Source organism: Marmota flaviventris, chromosome 10 (genome assembly GCF_047511675.1).
Source record: "Marmota flaviventris isolate mMarFla1 chromosome 10, mMarFla1.hap1, whole genome shotgun sequence".
Lineage (NCBI taxonomy): Eukaryota > Metazoa > Chordata > Mammalia > Rodentia > Sciuridae > Marmota > Marmota flaviventris.
In genome coordinates, this window is record NC_092507.1 from 109,798,559 (window position 1) to 109,818,403 (window position 19,845).

Consider the following 19,845-nt stretch of genomic DNA (forward strand, 5'->3'; position numbering starts at 1 on the left):
GCCCTACCTCATGGTCTTTTCATTCTTTCTTTCTCCTGGATTGCTTCTCCCCTAGATATAAACCAAGTACATATCACCACCTTCAGTTCTTTCATCAAAAGTCACCTTCTTGAAGGCTTTTGCTGACCACCTAACTGAACAGATGCAATATCCCTTAGCAATCCAGATCTCTTGTCCTTGCCTAATATATTTCTCTGTGTCATTTCCTATCCCCCAACATACTATATATTTTAATTACTTCCTTACTGTCTTTTTATACTAGTAGAATGTAAGTTTTTGTCTGCGTTCTTCACTAACATATCTCTAAAACATAGTACATACTGCTTGATGAATAGTTTATAAATAAATTAATACATAAAAATATTCATGACTTTATTACTTCTATGAAGAGATGAGGAAAGAATTCACCAGGTGAAATATCCAAATAATATTTTTCCAAACAGAATTATTTAATACTCCAGGAGACACTGGGTACAAATTATAGAAATTGGGTACATAAACAAGAGCAGATGTTTACACTTGTTCAGCCCTTGTTATCTTCCCACCACTTGAATATTCTCTTAAACTGATCACAGGATCAGGAGATGGTTCTCTTTCTCCCCCAATTTCCATTATCCAAAAGAGTTCAATTATCAGGTATATTATCCATCTAATACATTAAGGTTCCATACATACATTTGTTTGGTATCTTCAACTTCAATAATTTATTCCCATTAGAACCTTTTCATCACAAAATTTCTTCACTGTTGACATTTTAAATGTCAATATTCTATTCGGTGTGAAACCTTCCACCTTTCAACTATTTCATGCTTTCATTTACATTATAGTTGCTCTTCAAACTCACTTAGAAACTATTGCCTCTGATCTTTCCATTTTTTCCTGGCGCAGCAGTCCCTATCTGTCCTCTCTTCTTCCCTTTCCATCCTGTTCCAAGGTTGTCACTCAGACTATATGCCCGTGAGCAACACAGCTATCCTTATCTCCTAATTGGCAAACAAAATTCCAACTCTAGAAATCAACAGCTAGGAGCTCATTCTATATTTGAATGCCTTATGAGCTGAACAGTTTGAAAAATTTCAAAACAATGCATAATTTAGTTATAATGCTGTTTATCAAACCCTTTAGATAAACTTATACAATGTGCCTGATACTATTCTAAATTCCTATATATACTAACTCACTTAAACCTCACAGTGGCATTCTAAGATAGATATTATTGTCTCCATTTTGCAGAAGCAAAAAGCTAAGTGTCTTGACAAGATCATTAAGTGAACTTACGGGCTCCAAACCCTGGTAATCTGGCTACAGAATTCAAGCTTTTAACTCTAGGCTCTTCCTCATCTTACAGATGAAATGAAACAATGAAGTCTAATGAGGTTCAGTAACTCATCCAAGGAAACCAACTTCTATTACCCAATTATTAAATTGAAGAATGTGGATTTGAAAATAGAGAATCTGACTTCAGAATCTAACCTACCAACCTATACCATGTCTTTAGGCCTAAGTCCTCTAAAAAAATAATGCCCACCATTATTCATTTCTCATACCACTCCCAGAAAACTCATTAGACCCACATCTATCTTTACCTTTCTCCCAGTCTCAGAGTTGATCTGTGTCTCCTAATGTTCCATCATCTGCTGCCCTTCTTCCATTTCTTTCCTTTCTCTTCAAACTTTCCATCTTTGCAGACTCTTACAATCATGGCCAAGTTTCTTCCATCCCTCAATATCCCACCTCCACAAACTTTACTTGATAAGGCCATTCTTTATAACTCCCTTTACCTTCTCTGACACTTCCTGCTCAATTGGGCTTTTCAAGAGTAATCCTTTCTTACCATTTGTCTCATTGTAATCAACTTTCAGTATCAATAATGATTCTTTTCTCACCTGTTTCCCTTCTGAATTCTTCAACTCTGGCCTCTTCTCCAAGGTTGAACCTAGAGAGCATTAAAGATCCTGATTTTTTAAAAAAATATTATTTCCCTCTTCACATCCCTTTCTTAATGGTCTCCCAGTAGAAGACACAAATTTAAGTACTATTTAACTGACAGTAACCACATCAGTAGGTCTGGCTTTATTATTCCCTTTTGAAGAACCACACTTCTCTCTCCCTGTTTCTTCTAACATGTGGTCCAATGGAAGCTGACTGACCCTATATCCACATAGTTGATCTAAAAGTGGGTATGTGACTTTAAAAAAGACAGGTATCACTGAAACCTAACCAAAAAGTCTACCAGCTAGATAGAAAATAAATATATATACAACTTAAGGCAAACTGTGTCTCTACTTGAGTCATAAATATGTTAATATATTCCCAATCAAAATTAAGGTCATATGGTCACCTAAAGAATTTCTGTTCCATTTTAGAATGTAAAAAACAGCACATTAGATGTCATGTAGATGCTGAAACATTGGAATCTCCAAGACACTTTAAAGATTTATGGAACAAAAATCCTGGATTTTACAACACGTCTGGACATTAAAGTCACAGGCTGAAATAGACAATGTTTGTGTCTCCCCAAAATTTACATGTTGAACTCTAACTTCCACTTTGATGGTATTTGGAAGTAGGTTCTTCAGGAGGTGATTAGGTCATGACAGGGGAACCCTTATAAATGAAATTAATGCCCTTATAAAAGAGACCTAGAAAGTTAACTTGCTCCTTCTACCATATGAGGTTATAGCTATCTATGAATTAGGAAATAGGCCCTTACCAGATATGGAATTTGCAAGCACCTTATCTTGGACTTCCCAGCCTCCACAACTGTGAAAAATAAACCACTGTTTAAATCACAGTCTATGGTATTTGTTGTAGCAACCAAAATATGCTAAGATGAAGATTTAGCAGGAAGACAAATTAATCATCTTGTCTCTATCAGACATGATATTCCATGACAGTCTGATTATGCTAGGTTGGTTGAAGGCTTTGGTTAAACACATATGACAAGTTAGTAAGTACAGCAAAAAGTTTTCCTGATCAACTACCAAATGCCAGTAGCCATTGTAAAAGAAAAAATGTAAATTCTTTGCAATATCTAGATCATTTAGCTATAAAATCTGCTTGCATTACTCCACTCATTATAGTGCAAGGAAAAGTTAAGATGCATCAAACTGGAAGCTTACAAAAGCCGTACTGACTATATCAGATAACAATGCAGTGAGACTTAGGGCTTTTTTCTATGTCTATGCTGAGTATACCAATATCTATAGAGCAAAGGTGCTAGGAATGGCTTCATAAGTTGTTTTAAAGAGACTTAAAATGGGTAACAGTGCCAGAAAAGGCAAGGTCAATATAATTAATGAATTTTTAAAATCTCCTTCCTAGGTGAAGAAAGTAAGTCCTTGATTATAATAGCAAAAAACAAGATACCAGTTATCACAACATAGCATATGTGTTGAACTAGATAGCTTTTTAAGGAAACCTATGATCAAAATAAAATCTTTAAATCTTAACCCTAAATTATGTCTACATTTTTCTATATACAAAGGTAACAAATGTCAGTATAATAAAAGCCCCAGTATAATTAGCATGACTTGTGAAAAATAAAATTAGGACTAGAATAGAAATAAAAGTCAGTTATGGAAACAAGATAGAAATCCTTAGTCAATCTGGAAAATCATCAAAATAAAATTGGTATTATCTTTCAGTAACTTATAAATATATAGATACTCTGAGAAATAATAAGACTACTTATTAACTGCAACAAACACTAAACATTTCTTGTAAATAAATACATAAAATGTGTAGTTATATACTCAACAATATGCTTGATATCAATGCTAATAAGCATTTTCTCATGTATTACCTCACTGATTTTGATTTTCATTAAATACTTCAGTAATGACAGGAATCATCATACCAAAAACCTAAGTACTAACTCATTTCCTGCACAATTAGCTATCATAGATAAAGCTCAACGGGAAGACACTTCCTTTTTTCACAACTGGTGGTGGTGGCCTCAAAGCACACACTGCCTGGGGAATCACACTTTCTATAAGAAAGGGACAAAGTCCTGTGTAATTTCAAAACAAAATTTTCTGCAGCATTCATATGAGTTTTGTTGTTGTAGTTTGTTTTAAATCACTTTACTGAGGTGTCATTCATATTCAAAGCTATTTTTTGTTTTCAAAGTGCAGTAAAATACAAGAAAGATAAGGAAGGGAAGAAGGCAAAAGGGAACAATCTGAGAAGTAAAAGGGAACAATCTGAGCAAACTTGGAATTGTTTTTAAAAAACAAAGCAAAGGATCCATGTAGGATAGCAATGGCCTAGAGGAGGACTTTGGGATCCAGACTGCAGAAAGTCTTAAATGTTAGGTTATCAGGAGTGTAGTCTTTATGAGAAGTCCGCAGAGGTTTCTGAGTAAAGGAACAACAAAATTACAATTCTGTTTTGGGGAGATTAATCTGGTCAGGGTGTTAGAGGAGGGGAAATTCTATATAGATTCTATTAAGAAACTATTAAGATTGATAAGAACAGAGAGAAATTTTGCTTATATATTATTGAAGAAATAGTCATCATCAAGCAGGGAAGATCCACTGGGCACTATGCACTGGCCAAGGGAATATATATATATATATATATATATATATATATATATGTATATATATATGTGTGTGTGTGTGTGTGTGTATATATATATCTGTGTATATATGTGTGTGTGTGTGTATATATATATATATATATATATATATATATATACACACACACACACATATATACATATATATGGCAGGATCTCAAATCCATATAAAATTCCTACAATGTGAGTATTATTAATACCTCACAGATAAGAAAACTGAGGTTTGGTGAGTTCAAATAACTTGCCTGGCATTAGAGAGACAATATGTGGTAGACCCAGGCTTGATTGATCCAAATAGTCATGTACCTTCTGCTTTGCCACACTTCCTTTTAATAGTCAAATTTAAGATGTGCATATTTATCCTCAACAAAACTAGCTTCTCAAAGTTGCTGAGTCTGAATGTTTTATATTTTGGTGACAACGGGGTGGCTTGAACAAGCTGCCAGCCACTGGAAAAGCTAAAGTTGCCTGTCAAGAGGAATTCTTCTTCACAATTCAAGTGGCAAGGGAACAACCTGGTGTTCTCTCCCAGACTGGCAAGGACTTCACATAACCTGGTCCTTAATATCTCCCTTGTGGCTCTACCTTCTACTGGAAGCTGACCCCCAGCCCAGGAGTCCTCTTCTCTTTTGTAGCAATTTTTAGAACTGGTTGCTTAGATCATTCTCTCTAGGGGATGACAGAATCCAAATCAGTGATTTGGGTAAACAGCTCCATTTCCCTTCACTATTACATTTTTCTGCTTCTAAAAAGGCATCCAAAGTAACATAAGGAGTAAACAGTGGGGCTCAATGAATGACAAGTAGAATGGTCCACCAGTATGGTCTCTGTTCATGGGGAATATAAGTCAAAGCTCACAAGGAGCCCTTTTTTTGGTGTATGAGATCAACTCTGTTCAATGGTGCTAATTTTAAAGGTTCACCAGCATCCTAATTAATGTACTCAGTGGTAATTAGTGAATTAGAGACCTCTTTAATAACTTTTTAAAATGAGAATACTTTAAAATAAAAGTATTCCTTAGTCCGTGCAGCAATGGTCCACTAATTACTTGCATCTCCCACCTTCCCACTTCGTACTTCTGCTACTTCTTGAAGAAAGTACTCTAGCCATAAATCGCATCTAGACTCTCGATAGTGGTCCCCTGATCATCCATCAGCCTTAGCACTCACCACCTCCCTTGCGCCTGCAGGGCTCTGCCCAGATTGACCTTCCAGCTATGGACTGTGTATAAATAGAACTTCCTACATGCACCTAGGGACTCATGTGTTAAAAGCCCTTATATTATTCAAGGTAATCTTAGTGGCAGTAGCCAAATAGAGACATAGAGATAAATTTACAAGACAGCTTTGCTCCTTTCTCATTATTCATCCAGCCAAACAAGACCATAAGAACAGGAACAACAAAGGATGATTTATAATTTCAACTCTGCATGTCACAATAGCAAGATATATGAGTGGCTTTCATGGAACAGATTTGAAAGTTGCAAGGCAATTATCAACGAATTAACATGTGTAATTTGTTTCAGGATTTGCAATCATTTTATTATAGTTAGTGCACAGGATTTGAAATTGGACTAACTAGGTTTATATCTTGGTTCTGACACTTGCTAGCTACATGACCTTGAGTGGGTTCCGTACCCTCCCAGCATCCTCATCTGTAAAACAGTTAATAATAGCATCTACCTTGTTGAATTGTGAGGATTGAAAGAGCGAATGTACATCAGGTGCTTAAAACTATGCTTGGCACAAGGAAAGCATTCAATGAATATTTGCTATTATTATACCGGTTCCTTTCTCCAATTATCATTATGTTTAGTAACAACTGAAATGATCACATTTCTATCAGATGAGGGTCCAAAACTGAATTAAAAATTAAACTAATTTAAATGCAAACAGAATAATACCCACTGAATTAAAACTTAAAAAAACACTGGTGTTTACATATTTAGATTTGTCATCATTACATTACAGAACTGGTGGCAAGAGAAAGAAAAACAGAGAGGGAGAAGGCACAACAAAAATTTAATCAGTAAGTAAAAATTTTAGATGGCCAAATAGTGAAACTTCATATGTTATCCTCAGAATTAAATGAGAATATGTGGAACATTTAAGAAAGTATGACATACTGTATTAGAATAAGATATTATTAATGAAGAGCAAGAATTCCACTGGAAAAATGCTTTACCAAGGTGAGGTCTGTTATTTTATTTGTAATTCCAACTATCTTGCAGAAAAATCTACCAATATCATCCCAAGAAATGGGGATAAGAAATAACATAACCAAAGTCATTCAGAGGTCTATCCTTAGTGGAGTTGTCTGACACTGTAAAGAGTTACAATCAAAAGGAGAGGACAACATCCCTGAATGCAAATTAGTGTCCTGGCATAGACAGCAAGGGATGTTAAAAGACCAAGTTGTGAATTTTCAGGGTTAGTAATCAGGTTGGCTGAATTCAGCTTCCGGGGAAGAAAAGGGGGCAGTAAAAAAGGCAGATTGTTAGCTAAGGAAGTTCAATTGGAAGTGGAAGTGGAACTCAAAAGAAGAAGGAGAAGGAGGAGGAGAAGGAGAAAAAGAGAAGGAGGAGGAAGAGGAGGAAGAAGGAGGAGGAGGAGGAGGAGGAGGAAGGAGAAGAAGGTGGAAGAGAAGGAAGAGGAGGAGGAGGAGGAGGAAGAGGAAGAAAAGGAAAAAATCTGTGCCAAGAAAAAAGTATGCAAAGAAAAGAGCAATAGATGAATTTTGGTTAATGATTAGAGGACCAGGATAACTCAAATGACGGGGCAGTGCAAGGACCTAGATATGACCTTGCTTTGTTCAGGAAGCAGGGAATTTAAGAAAAAGTATCATGCTCCTGACTGGCAATAAAAGATAGGATATCACTAAGAAATGATATAGAGAGAAAACTGTAAATGCCAGAATTAAATTAAGTCCAGCTGGAGTCCGTGTATCATCTCTGTGCCTATAAATTGTCTTTCTGCAGCTAGTGTCTCATACTATGGCAGAGTGGCTTCTATCCTAAATGAGTAAATTTTTCCTATGGAAATTTAGGAGGAAGATATACACCTTAGGTCTTTAGAAGAAAAACTCCGGAGTGGTGGTGGTAGGATAGAATGAAGAGCAGTACCATTTGGGAGGAGGCTGAAGGCCAGACTAGTTACACTGTTGAGAGTGACTTCTGTACCAACACTTTTGTGCACAAAAATCAGCACGCTATGTAAAAATCAGCTGTAAGAAAAAAAGAAAGGAATGAAAGGGGAAAAGAGGGAAGAAAAATTGATTTGCTTTTATTTCATGCACTCATGAAGCTAAATAGGATTATATTTTAGTTATGAAATACATGCACATCAAAGTAAATAACCCAAAACCATTCATTTACAGGGCATCTCTTTAAAAATAATTCATCTATTATGTGTGGTCCTGAATGAGAAACTCACTCAGATGTTTAAGGCAACTGCAGTGTTTTTCAAACTACATCTTAAGAAATCCAAGACTGGCTGGGCACACCTGTAATCCCAGCAACTTGGGAGGCTGAAGCAGGAGGATGGCAAATGTGAGACCAGCATTAACAACTTAGTGAGACCCTGTCTCAAAAATAAAAAAAATAAAAAGAACTGGGAATGTAGGTCAGCAATAAAGCACTCCTGGGTTCAATCCCAAGAAAAAACAAGCAAGCAAGCAAGCAAGCAAAGACTGTGTAGTACAATCTCAGAGGATCTTGGGTTGTGTGTCAAGGAAATGGAGAGAAAGAAATCAAACAAGCAGATGGTAGATACTCTTTCACTTCTTATGCTGAAGAGGTCTGCTTTTACATTCTAACAGGGGGTCCATGTAAAATTTCCTTTGATAAGCAATGACTACTGATCAAGTAGGAAAAAGATAGGCAAACTGGGTTGGGATCCTGGCACTGCTCTTTACTAGCTCTGTGCCTTGAAAAAGTTCCCTAATCTCTTTTAGCTCCCCCCCCCCCCTTATTTTATAAAATAGGTAAAATACTATTTATAAGATCATTGAAAGAAGAAGATAAATCATGCATAGCACATGTCATGAGGCTTTGGCATATAAAAGGCACTAGCTAAGTGTTCCTTTTCTGAAAGATATAGAGAAATAAGTTTTTTATGCAAGAGAATTGTTTTTTAAAATTCTCCAAAACATTAAAGCAACTTAAGAATACTCAATCAGTGGCAGTTTCTAACAGAGCACCACTGTGATTCATCCACTTTTGCTTTGCACCTCAGTAGGTAGGTGCACACAGCAAGTGTGTGTCTCTGTGTGTGTGTGCTCGCGCACACACGATTCGCACATGTATTTGTCTCAGCGTCCACAGACAATTCTTCTGTAACCTGCAGTTATGCAAAAGACATAGTGAGAAAGAGTTGGGGTCAGCAGCACCACTCTCTCCAGCACTTCCTGGCTGTGGATGCCATCAGAGATGCTAGCATAAATCTTCAGCATTTATCTACTGCTCCTCTATATTTTCAGCAGTCACTATCAGTTTCAATTTGTTGCTCAGAGATATTTTTCAAAAAACTGAAATACAAGTACTTATATAAACTAAGTTCAAAAAACTGAAATACAAGTACTTATATAAACTAAGTTTACATGAACAACCAATCAAAAGAGCATTTTAGACAAATGGATTCACTGATTGAGATTAAAAGGAGTCATAGATTCATAGGACACAAATTTAAGAAAAACACAAAGATGAAATAAACCTGATCAAACTGGCAGTTATCAACTAGCACAACTCTCGGATGGCTATGGCAGCTCTTGAAAGGTTTCCCTTCTGGTTAGCTCATGTTGTGTGTTGCCTGGACAGAGAAGAGCTAAGGGAAATATCACTGAGAACACTACCACAATTAAATGTCCGTAGGATCACAGAAACCTACAATAAACAGTAATTGCAAAATATAGAACTAAATCCCCAAAATAAAATTTATCATTCCAATTCATCACTCATTAACTGTGCTACACTGAATGAGTTACTTAACCAAAGGCTGTTTCCTCATGTTTAATACCTATTGTAAAGCCTTTTTATGAACAACATCTCTTCTGTGTATTCTTGCCAAAATCCATAAGCTCAATGTAATCATGAGGAATCAATGGAAAAATCCACTGAGAGACATTCTACAAAACAATTAGCCAACAGTCTTCAAAAGTGATGAAAGACTGAAGAAAGTGTCACAGAGTGGAGAAGACATGGCAACTAAATGCAATATAGGATCCTGGATTTGATCCTGGACCAGGAAAATGACTAGTGGAAAAACCAGTGAAATGTAAATTAGGTCTATAGCTGAATTAATAGTACTGTACCAATGTTAATTTTTTGGTTTTGCTAATTATGTTATGATTATGCAAGACAAAACTTGGTGAAGGGTGTGCAGGAATTTTCTGAGCTAATTTTGCAACTTTATAAGTCTGAAATTATGTTAAAATAAAAAAAAATTTAAAAAGACTTGTAATGAAAATTAAACACAAGATCAGATATTTAATATAATGACATTTTAAGACATGATTTCTTCATGTAATGGCTATACTTACAGATCATTAATTGCAGAAATAGTATGTTACTATTGACCAAACCCAGGCTAATGATGGCTAATACTGAAGCATGTTGTTCAACTGCACTACAATGTGGACATTTTATACTTCAGCTGAATGATTATAAATATTCTTGCAAAAATTCACTAACCAACAATATTTCACTCTTTGCACAATACAATCATGAATTAATGCTTAAAGAATTATGTATCTTGTGTTTGCCCAACGATGACAGGCTTAAATTTACCTAATGCCACCAGCATTTAAATAAAACATGTCAGGTTTTCATTCCTCTGACTCTGTGACTACTCTCATCTTGTCAGATTTCAACAGTTTTCTGTCAAGCAACACCTGGCAAAATAAACCATTTTCATATAAATTGCAGATATCCCACAATGAGTATGGTGTCATACACTGTTATTCCTGGACACCCCACACACACACACACACACATACAGGCACACATACACACACCTTTTCTTTTTTTCAGTACAGGAGATGAAACTCAGGGCTTTTTGTATTGCTCTACCACTGAGATACATCCCAGCCCTTCTCTCCCTAACCTGAACAAAATCCTGCATTTAACATAAAGATCCCCAATGCCAAGTTTTTGTTTTGTTTTTTATACAAAAGACAATTGGGAGGCTGAGAGAGGAAAATAACAAATCCAAGGCCAGCTTCAGCAACTTAGCAAGCCCCTAAGCAATTTAGTGAGACCCATTCTCAAAATAAAAACTAAATAGGGCTGGGAGATGTTGTTCAGTGGTAAAGTGCCCCTGGGTTATGTCCCCAATACCCACAAAATAAATAAAAAATAAACATCCTCCAAAACATTAAAACAACTTAAGAATCACAATACTCTATCAGTGGTAGCTTTTAATAGAGCACCACTATCATTCATCCACTTTTGCTTTCTACCTCAGGGGGTAGGTACACAGCCCAAACCCAATAACAAGTAACTTATCTATCTCTTGGTTACTGATAAAATCACCCATATGATAAATACACATTTCTTTCTATTGTAATGTACACTTGAAAAATATTTTTTGTTTTTTACAAAGGTTATGAGGTATCATAAAAATGTCTAATGCATCTGGCTTAAGAATCCAATTCTTCCGTCACATATTTCTGCATCTGTTCACAAAATCCCTTTGACTTCAAAGAAGGCTTTTTGAGAGAAAAAGAAGATACACATAGGAAAAGTGGCCATAAATTTTTAGTAGTCCTTTCCGAGGCCATTTTAATAACAGCACCATAGGACAAGTATCTCTCTTAGAAACTTAAAATACCACAGACAGTATTAATGACTACAGGTTTGCAAGGAGATTTATGATTTCAATTTTTCTGGTTATAAAAGTAATATATATTCAATATAGAACATGTGAAAAATAATGCTTAAAGAAAACTGAAATTACTTTTAATCCACTATTTAGGAAGATCAAAACACAACAAAAAAGTTAAAAATGGTGTTTCCTTCCAACTTTTTTTTCAGTGTATATATTTAATTAAGTATTTATATGTAAACATAAAATTGTAATCATATTATGAATACTATTGTTATCTTTTTTCAATTAGTCTTTCAAAAGACTGCATTAATCTCTCAAACCATCATTTTAAATAACTGAAATGATATATAGTTATACACTTAAGAAAAAATACATTTCATTCATACTCAAAGCTAAATTACAGATTTGGAAACACTAATATTGTTCTTGAAATTCTACATCTTGAAACAATCTAGATTAACAGTAGATTAACTTTAAGAATAACCCTATTCATAAATGCTACTGAAACTATAGTAGAGGTTTGATTTTTTTTTTCATTAGCATTTATAATGATTTAGTGTCCTAATTTTCCTTGGGCAATCATTAGTGGGCTCTAATTTGTTTTTCTTCTTTCTTTGATTCTGTACTCTCAAGGCACAATTAATTCTTAGTTTGGAATGAAGGAAAGTTGGTGTCTAAGGTTTAGTCATTTTAATATGCCATTATCTATAAATTGTCAATTAGTTCTGGTTCTGAACAATCGAACTCCCAAACTTCAAAGAGAGTATTTGATGAAGTAAATTAGAATCAATTCTTACCTAACATTGCTTCCTAAAATTTAAAATAACATTTGAAGAGTTGTTTGCAGACAAAGAGCTTTCAGTATATTATGTTCTTTATCCTTACAAGAATTCTAAGGTTCAAAATCAATGAAGAAATGAGAAGTTTGGTAAATTAAGCAATTTATGGGATGATTAGAAAAATAAATTGAACTTAAATCTTTGTTTTCATTTACTCTCACTGGCTTTGTTTTGACTTTTTCATGTAGTCATAGATTTTCCAAAGCTCCAAAGTACGTTAACATGTCAATCAGTCCAACTCTTATTCCACTTGATCTGTTAAAGAAAATAAGCCCAGGGGATTGTGACTTGTCATGCACACAGCTAGCATGTGGCAGATGAGACCTCGGCCTTTGTTTCCTAACTTCTGATCTAGTGCTCTTTCGAACACACTGGTTACACTGTGACACCCTCACGGCACACCTACGCATTAATGACAATGGATATGCAAGGTGTCAGGAAATTACCTAATAATCACAGAATCCCACGTTCCCCTCTAGATTTCAGAATATATCTCCATAGATAGCGTGTTGTCAAAGTGTTTACTACTGAGCCTGCATTTAGAAGACATTTAATAATGTCTGAATGAATGAAACGGTAATCCCAACTCTGTTTTTCTCAGGAGAAAATTCCAAATACGGATTGACGGAAAGTCGTGCCCTGCTCTTAACTCAACTAGAATGATAGTAATAGTAGTGCAGTCAGGCGAAGGATAAGACGACTCATTGTGGCAACTTCCGGATATTCTTTCACAAAGCCTGACCTAAGGATCACCAAGAAGGAATGACAATGCAAGATCACTGTTTTTTAAAAATACCACACTGCCAGAGAAGGACAAGCGGCTGCACCCATCTAAACCACCCAGTTCTAACAAGACGCCTTCTCGAAGCTCTCCCATGGCTCCTGCCTTGCAGATGGGAAAAGAAAGGTAAAAGCATGGAACGACGAGCAAGAGAGAAGTCTTAGAATGACCAGGTGTATTCTCTAACAACGTGACACCAAGAACTGGCTTCCCGCGTTGCCTAGTAACAGCCGCCGCGCAAGGGTCGCGGGATTCAAGATGAGGTCACATGGTCAGGCGGCTGCGCGCTCCTTTCACCGGGAACCTTGCGTCATCACGTATCTTTGCAACGTTTCCACGCTCCAAGTAGGCGGGCAGTGATAGGCGAGTGGGTTTTAGAAGAGAAACGGCCCAGTACTCTCCCGAGACAGCGGGAAGAGAGAAATAAGTACAGGGAGAGGAAGGAGGATAAGAGGGAGTTCGCAGGATGGGAAGCTGGTGAGAGAAGGACCGACTTCGGTTACCTGTGGAGCGGGAGCCGGTTCAGGTCCTTTATGAAATGCCCGGATGAAGCTCCAGCACCCACGCGCCTTCCGCATTGCGAGCAGCGCCATCTTGAGAAGGGCGGAGCCGTGTTGTCCAGGATTACGTTTGCTCAGAGAGCAGTCTCAGCCTACAGCTGCTTTGGCTTGCTGCGCATGCGCATGTCCTGGGGTTGGTTCTAGCCGCTTGTAGGAACGGTGCCTGTTGGACTATTTGGGGGATTGGGACACGTTGCGAAGGTGCTGGACTTTTCCCCGGATTCCTCATTTTTATGTAGACTTCCTTGAGGGAAAAACTTAAAGGATATAAATCGTAGGCTGATTATATAAGTAGTAGCACTGTATACTGGGAAGAAAGGTAGATTGCTTTTTTAATCTTGGCCATCCAATGGCAACTTTCTAAATGTTGCCATAGAAATGAAGCCTCCTAGTGTTTCTTTTTCTTTTCTTTTTTTTTAAAAGAACAATTTAATGGCTTTTTGAGACCTATGTGGCCTATTAACTCATTGGGTCTGCAAGCTTTGCTTAGTGAAGGTATAAAAAAACACATGTATGTGTTTTGCCATCAAGAAATGTACAACCTAATGGGTAACAAATCAACGATGTACACTGATGAAGTATTATAGAAGCAAATACAAGGTTTGAGCAGGACGGGTCATTAGGACTGTGGTGCTCCGTCCTAGTCCAGAGGTTCCTTCAGGAAGAAGGTGATACCTGGTGAAAGATTGGGGTTAAATTATAAGACGCATTTATACAGTCCTGCACCTAAAAGTCTACAGTAAGAATCAGTAAAAGTATAATCGGAAGAGATTCTTCAGAATTCCTTTGTTTTGTTCATAAATTGATCCAATAAAATATTGGAGATTCCCAAGGGGAGATGTGGTAAATAAATTATGTAAGAAATGCCTATAGTATTAAGGAGCTGAAATCTAGCAGGGCAAGACAAAACTTGATAAGCCATACAATAAAATCAATAAAACAGATCAAGTTTTTTTGTTTGTTGAATTTGAGATTCTCCTGATAAGCCATACAATAAAATCAAGAAAACAGATCAAGTTTTTTTGTTTGTTGAATTTGAGATTCTCCTATTTTCAAACGTGATGCCCTTTAAATAGATAACATGAGTCAGGAATTTGAGAGAGAAGTTTGAACTACAAAACATGGTATTTGAAGCCAAGGGAATCTTTGAAGCCACCAGATAAGAGTTTGAGGTATAGAAATTGTCAGATGATGGAAATTAAGTAGTCAAGAAATACTGGAGAATTTAAAAGAATGTGGCATTACTGAAGGCCAAGATAGAGACCTTGCCAGGAGGAAGGATATAGAATATCCATTGTAAAATGTAGCTTTGTCAATCTAGTTCTTGGATGTTTGATATTCATATATAGAGCAAACATTACAGTCCCGATTTTAGTAGTTATTAGATTATATGACCCTAGGAATTAGCAAAACTAGATTTCTGACATACTCAACCATTCAGATTGCAAGATAAAAATTTGAAATGAGATTGTAGTTCACCAAAAGCTGTCAAATGCATATCCACTTTATATCCTCAAGCAGTTCTTAGTATTACCTACTGAGACTCACGTGGCTGGTAATATTTTCATAGGAGATATTTCCAAGACTTAGGCCCACTAAAGAATGTTTATCAGAACACAAATCTGATTATCTCAATATACTGATCTTTAAAAATTGTAATTTTGCAAAATTTAAGACATTATTAGAAACAACAAAAAAAAAAATGGCATTTCACACCATGGTGATGACCTAGTGTCTTGAATGTCAAGTCAGCTGGGTTGTTTCTTAGGGATGGACCATACAGTTTTTATAATTGTTTTAAGAATTTTATATTTCTTCCCCTCCCCAGCACCTAGAATAGTGCTGTGCATTCCACAGAGTAGTCACGTCTTTTAAATCTAAATTTGATTTTAACAAATTACACAACTTATTATGTAAGATTGATGTACATTTAATAACTAGAAGAAACAGTTGACAGCAGGAAAAAACAGGGGACCTATCAAAAGTGTACCAGTTCTGTTTGTAGTTTTTCATAGTAGCATTTTCATATTAGGGAAAGAATGAACAAAAGTCACCATCGTTAACCATCTATTAAGAAAAGCCATATACATGTATTTAGCCTACTTAAACATTTCTAATAAAGATAACCATGAACTGGGTGTGGCACATTACTTGGGAGGATGAGGCAGGAAGATCACAAGTTGCAGGCCAGTTTAGGCAACCTAGTGAGACCTTGTCTCAAAATTTAAAAAAATTAAAAGGTCTGGAGATTAGCTCAGTGGTACAGCACTTTGCTAGCACTCACAAAGCCCTGAATTTGACCCTCAGTACTTCAAATAAAATTAAATTAAAATAATGGTAAGCATGAATCTTCAGAGAAAGATTATGTGTTAGTTTACCTTCAAAGAAAAATTCTATAATACACTTTGGGAATGTTTCCATACAAAATGGTTAACATTTTAAAAGTTTATATAATAACAGTGGTAAATTCAGTTCCATGGAAAATTCACTTACGGAATACCTCATTCTCCAATAGTGTTGTTTAAATGATGCATTATTGTGTTTTATGAGTATATTTTATCACAGCTGTCACTTGAGTAAACTGAATAACTTCAGTAAAATGAAATATAAATGTATTAAAAGCAATCTTTAAATATACTTAAGATTAAAAAATGGTACAGTCCTATACTTATAGCATATATTACATGTTTCTACATACCTTTATACTTTTGAACACTTGTTTAAAATTTGATTTCTCATCAACACTTACAGTAAGTTCTGGTAATTTTGTTCTCTTCTTAACATTCTCTGCAAATCCTCCCTCACTAGAAGCAACAGATTAAAACCAGACTAGCAATTGAGGAACAGTTTCTATTGCAACCATGTGTGTCAGAAAAAAAAGGATTAGGTTTCCTTGTCCGAGAACATCAAGGGGAACCTCCACTTCTGCAGACACACCTCTATTCCTCAGAAATGGAGGGTTTATACCTAGTTAGATTTAAGTGGGATAAGAGAAGAGTTTAAATCCACTCTTAGCTAGTAGTATAATCAGCCCTCAAGTCTCAAAGTATCCAGTTTTGTTTCTCTAATTTAATTCTAAGTGTCAGGTTGGTGTTAGATGCTGATCAAGGTAAATGGAGAGTTGCCCTACACATTTATTCACTTAAAGAAGAATTTTGTAGACTGCAAAATCTAGATGGCAATTGTATTCAAAACTTACTTGAAGCACAATCTACTCACCCCTGACCTTTCATTTAAATTGGATGTGTTTTTCTAACAGAGAAGGAGATTCCAGAATGGATGAAATCTTTCTTTTTATAATTCTGGGGGTACAGCCGCAAGGCTCTGGTCATGCCATCTTAGGCTGGACCCATTTGAAGGAGCCAAGTCAAAGTGAGGCAGTTGTTAGTGGGATTCTACCCTTAGGGGAGATAACTTCTGAGAGTCATTAAAGTGTGTGGGAAACTAATGATTTGGTGGTGGTTCTTTTTCAGCTTTGGCTTAACTCTGATTCTACCGCTCATTTTATGGTTAATTTAACACTTAAAAACTTCATATAATACAAGGGTAAATTTTGGTTCTGTGGAAAATTCACTTATGGAATACTTCATTCTCCAACTGTGTCATTTAAAACTCTGTCATTTTAATGATCTTATTTTACCATGGCTGCTGTTTGGGTAAATTAATAACTTAAATGAAATATAAGTGTTGCACTAAAAGTAATTTTTTTTTTTTTGGTACCAGGTATTGAATCCTGGGGCACTTAACCACTAAGCCACATCCCCAGCCCATTTTATATTTTATTTAGAGACAGGGAGTTGCTGAGGCTGGATTTGAACTTTTGATCCTCCTGCCTCAGCTTCTTGAGCCTCTGGGATTACAGGAGTGTGCCACCCTGCCTGGCTAAAAATAATCTTTTATAGTTGATGAACCTGGTCCACAGATATTACTTTGACTCAAACCAAAGAACAATACAAGCAGAAATCAGAGAAACCTCTGTCCTCAGATGAGTGCTGTACTTTTCAGTGACAGCACTGTAAAGCTGAAGAAGTATGGCAGGAGATGGTCCAAGTGGAAAAACGTTTCATAGAAAATGACATTCTTGTGTCAGGCTTCAGAGTTAGAACAAGTTAATATCTCATTTTTTAAAAAGCTGATGTTTACCTCTCCATCCCTAATAGTTAAAAGATGCTCTTTTCCTACTAGAGAGTGCAAATTAGTGTAACAGAAGGCTTATCTTGCATTTGGAGAGACTACTTAGCAGTTTTAAGAAAGGCATCACTATTCGTTTCTTTCCAGATGTCATCTGACAGAATCAGAAGAGACAAAAGGCTATGAATAGCAAAATGTTTTTGTTTTTTTCCCCTCAGAGTCCTTTTCCCCTAGAATAAAGGGGGAATAGTTTTTGAGTTATCAGATTCAACTTTTTGTCTTAAAAAGTCTGACTCCCACTCTTAATACAATGAAGAAATTTTGATTTGGGTTAGCAGAAGGTGGTGAGGGTGGGTAGAGATGGGGCAGACTGAAGTGAATAATTGGCATTCATTAATCTTCAGAAAACGGACTCTGTTGATTGGAGAGTCTTCAGTGTGCAGCACCCAGAGGAAACCGAATTATATAGGAATGTTGTAGGGCTGGAGTTCCTGTTAATGCTTCATGTTTTCTCCTTCATACTCTTTTTGAAATAACCATTTCAACATTAGAGAACTGGTCTTTCAATGGGACAGTGAGTGACTTGCTCCCTTAAATGTGTATCTATAATATAACAGTTTTGGAGAATTACAAGAGTACTTTCAATGTTCCCCATCCCCACTATTCATCTTCAGTATTAGGACATATATTCTATGGAGGAAATGGAGCAAAATTAAACTTTGAAATAGTATTTTAGTTGATTGGCTCTCTGTGCGTGGTATATCTTTTCTAGATGATATAGCCCTAAAGATAAAAATCTATATGCTCTCTTCTCACATTGTATTTTTTAATCAGCCTTAGCTCCCAGGTACTTCATAACAGGGGAACAGGCTTCCCACTACCAAGTTTGTCTTATACATAGAAAACTTTTCAGCAAGGTCTTTAAAAAGCTTCCCAGAATGGCTTTTAAAGAGGCTCTTTTCTGTCTTGTCTGTTTGATCAGACTGCATTAAGTCCCATTCCATACCCTATCTACCTGGTGTGATTCTAAGATACTTGCTGTGACGATGGAAAGTCATATGTAATGCTTAGATCTTGATCTTTGTAAAAAACAAGAGTAAAATATATTTTGATCCCTCTAAAAATAGAGCACTAACCTCACTGTCACAGTCAAATTCCATTTCAGCCAGTCAGATTTCACTGGACTTTCCAAAACACACTGATAATTATGATCAACTATGTTTATCTTCACTTTTTCTCCTTAATAAGTAAAACTGAGCATTAACTTGGAAAAATTTTTCATGCTAGTCCCATTATTGATCTCAGTGAACCATTTAACCATGTGCCCACTTATCCTTTTATGTAGAATGAGTGAAAAACTAGGATGGCTGGATGACATACATTGTAACTCTTTTGGTTCTTGACAAGGGTTTTTGATATGTTCCAATTTAAAGTGTTTAGAGATGCAGAAATACTGTTATAATTAAGATTCATGTGTCAGAACATATCTGCTGACTCCATGTCTATGGAAGATACTGAGATATGGATATTGAGAATGACCTGAAATTTTTTTCAAGACTATTATGGACAGCTACAGTCAATCAAATACATTTTTCCTGCTTCTCATCCTGCTTTGGCAATGTTTAGGTTAATGAAAGAAAATATGAAATTTCTCAACCAACTGTGAGCATGAATGGTCACCCAAAGATCTCTTTTTAAAGGTTCAATGGGAAAAATATCTTGACCTGTCTTCATTCTCTCTAGCTTCTTTAGGTAGACATTCCCTGAGCTCCCAGCAATTTTTTTTTTCTCAAAAATTCTCAGATGTTATTATTTGATAATTGGCAATCACAAGGACTTGTATGACAGCTGCTAATCTAATGAGAGTCTTGGAGAAGGCTACCTAATAAGCCTTTAGGAGAAGTGCCACAGTATGGCAGGCATGGGGGACAAGGTGTGTGCCAGGGTGGGGGAGAATAAATCCTCCTCTCACTGTCTGATCCTCTGCTCTTTTGTTTCTTCCCATTTATTGAACCTCAAGGCAAAGGATCATAATTTATCAGGCCCATAAAGTTCAGGCCCTCCTCCTACATCAGAAGTACAGAATTAGGATGAAAAATTGTAGATAGTAGATCTGGAAAGACTAATGCAA

The 19,845-nt window shown here is 36.2% G+C and overlaps 1 protein-coding gene across 5 annotated transcripts in view; it reads right to left on the bottom strand.

Annotated features, from left to right (window-relative positions):
- The window catches only part of Wars2 (tryptophanyl tRNA synthetase 2, mitochondrial), a 74,137-nt gene extending 60,500 nt beyond the window's left edge, over positions 1-13,637 (bottom strand). For 4 of the 5 annotated variants that reach the window (XM_034636820.2, XM_027940258.2, XM_071618233.1 and 1 more), the window contains exon 1: positions 13,527-13,637. In XM_034636820.2, coding sequence (XP_034492711.2) covers positions 13,527-13,616 — 90 coding nt within the window. In that variant the 5' untranslated portion in view covers positions 13,617-13,637. Of the gene's footprint in view, positions 1-1,886; positions 1,937-13,526 lie in introns of all 5 variants that reach the window. The other variant, XM_071618232.1, reaches the window with a different exon arrangement.
- Between the last annotated feature and the right edge of the window lie 6,208 nt (positions 13,638-19,845).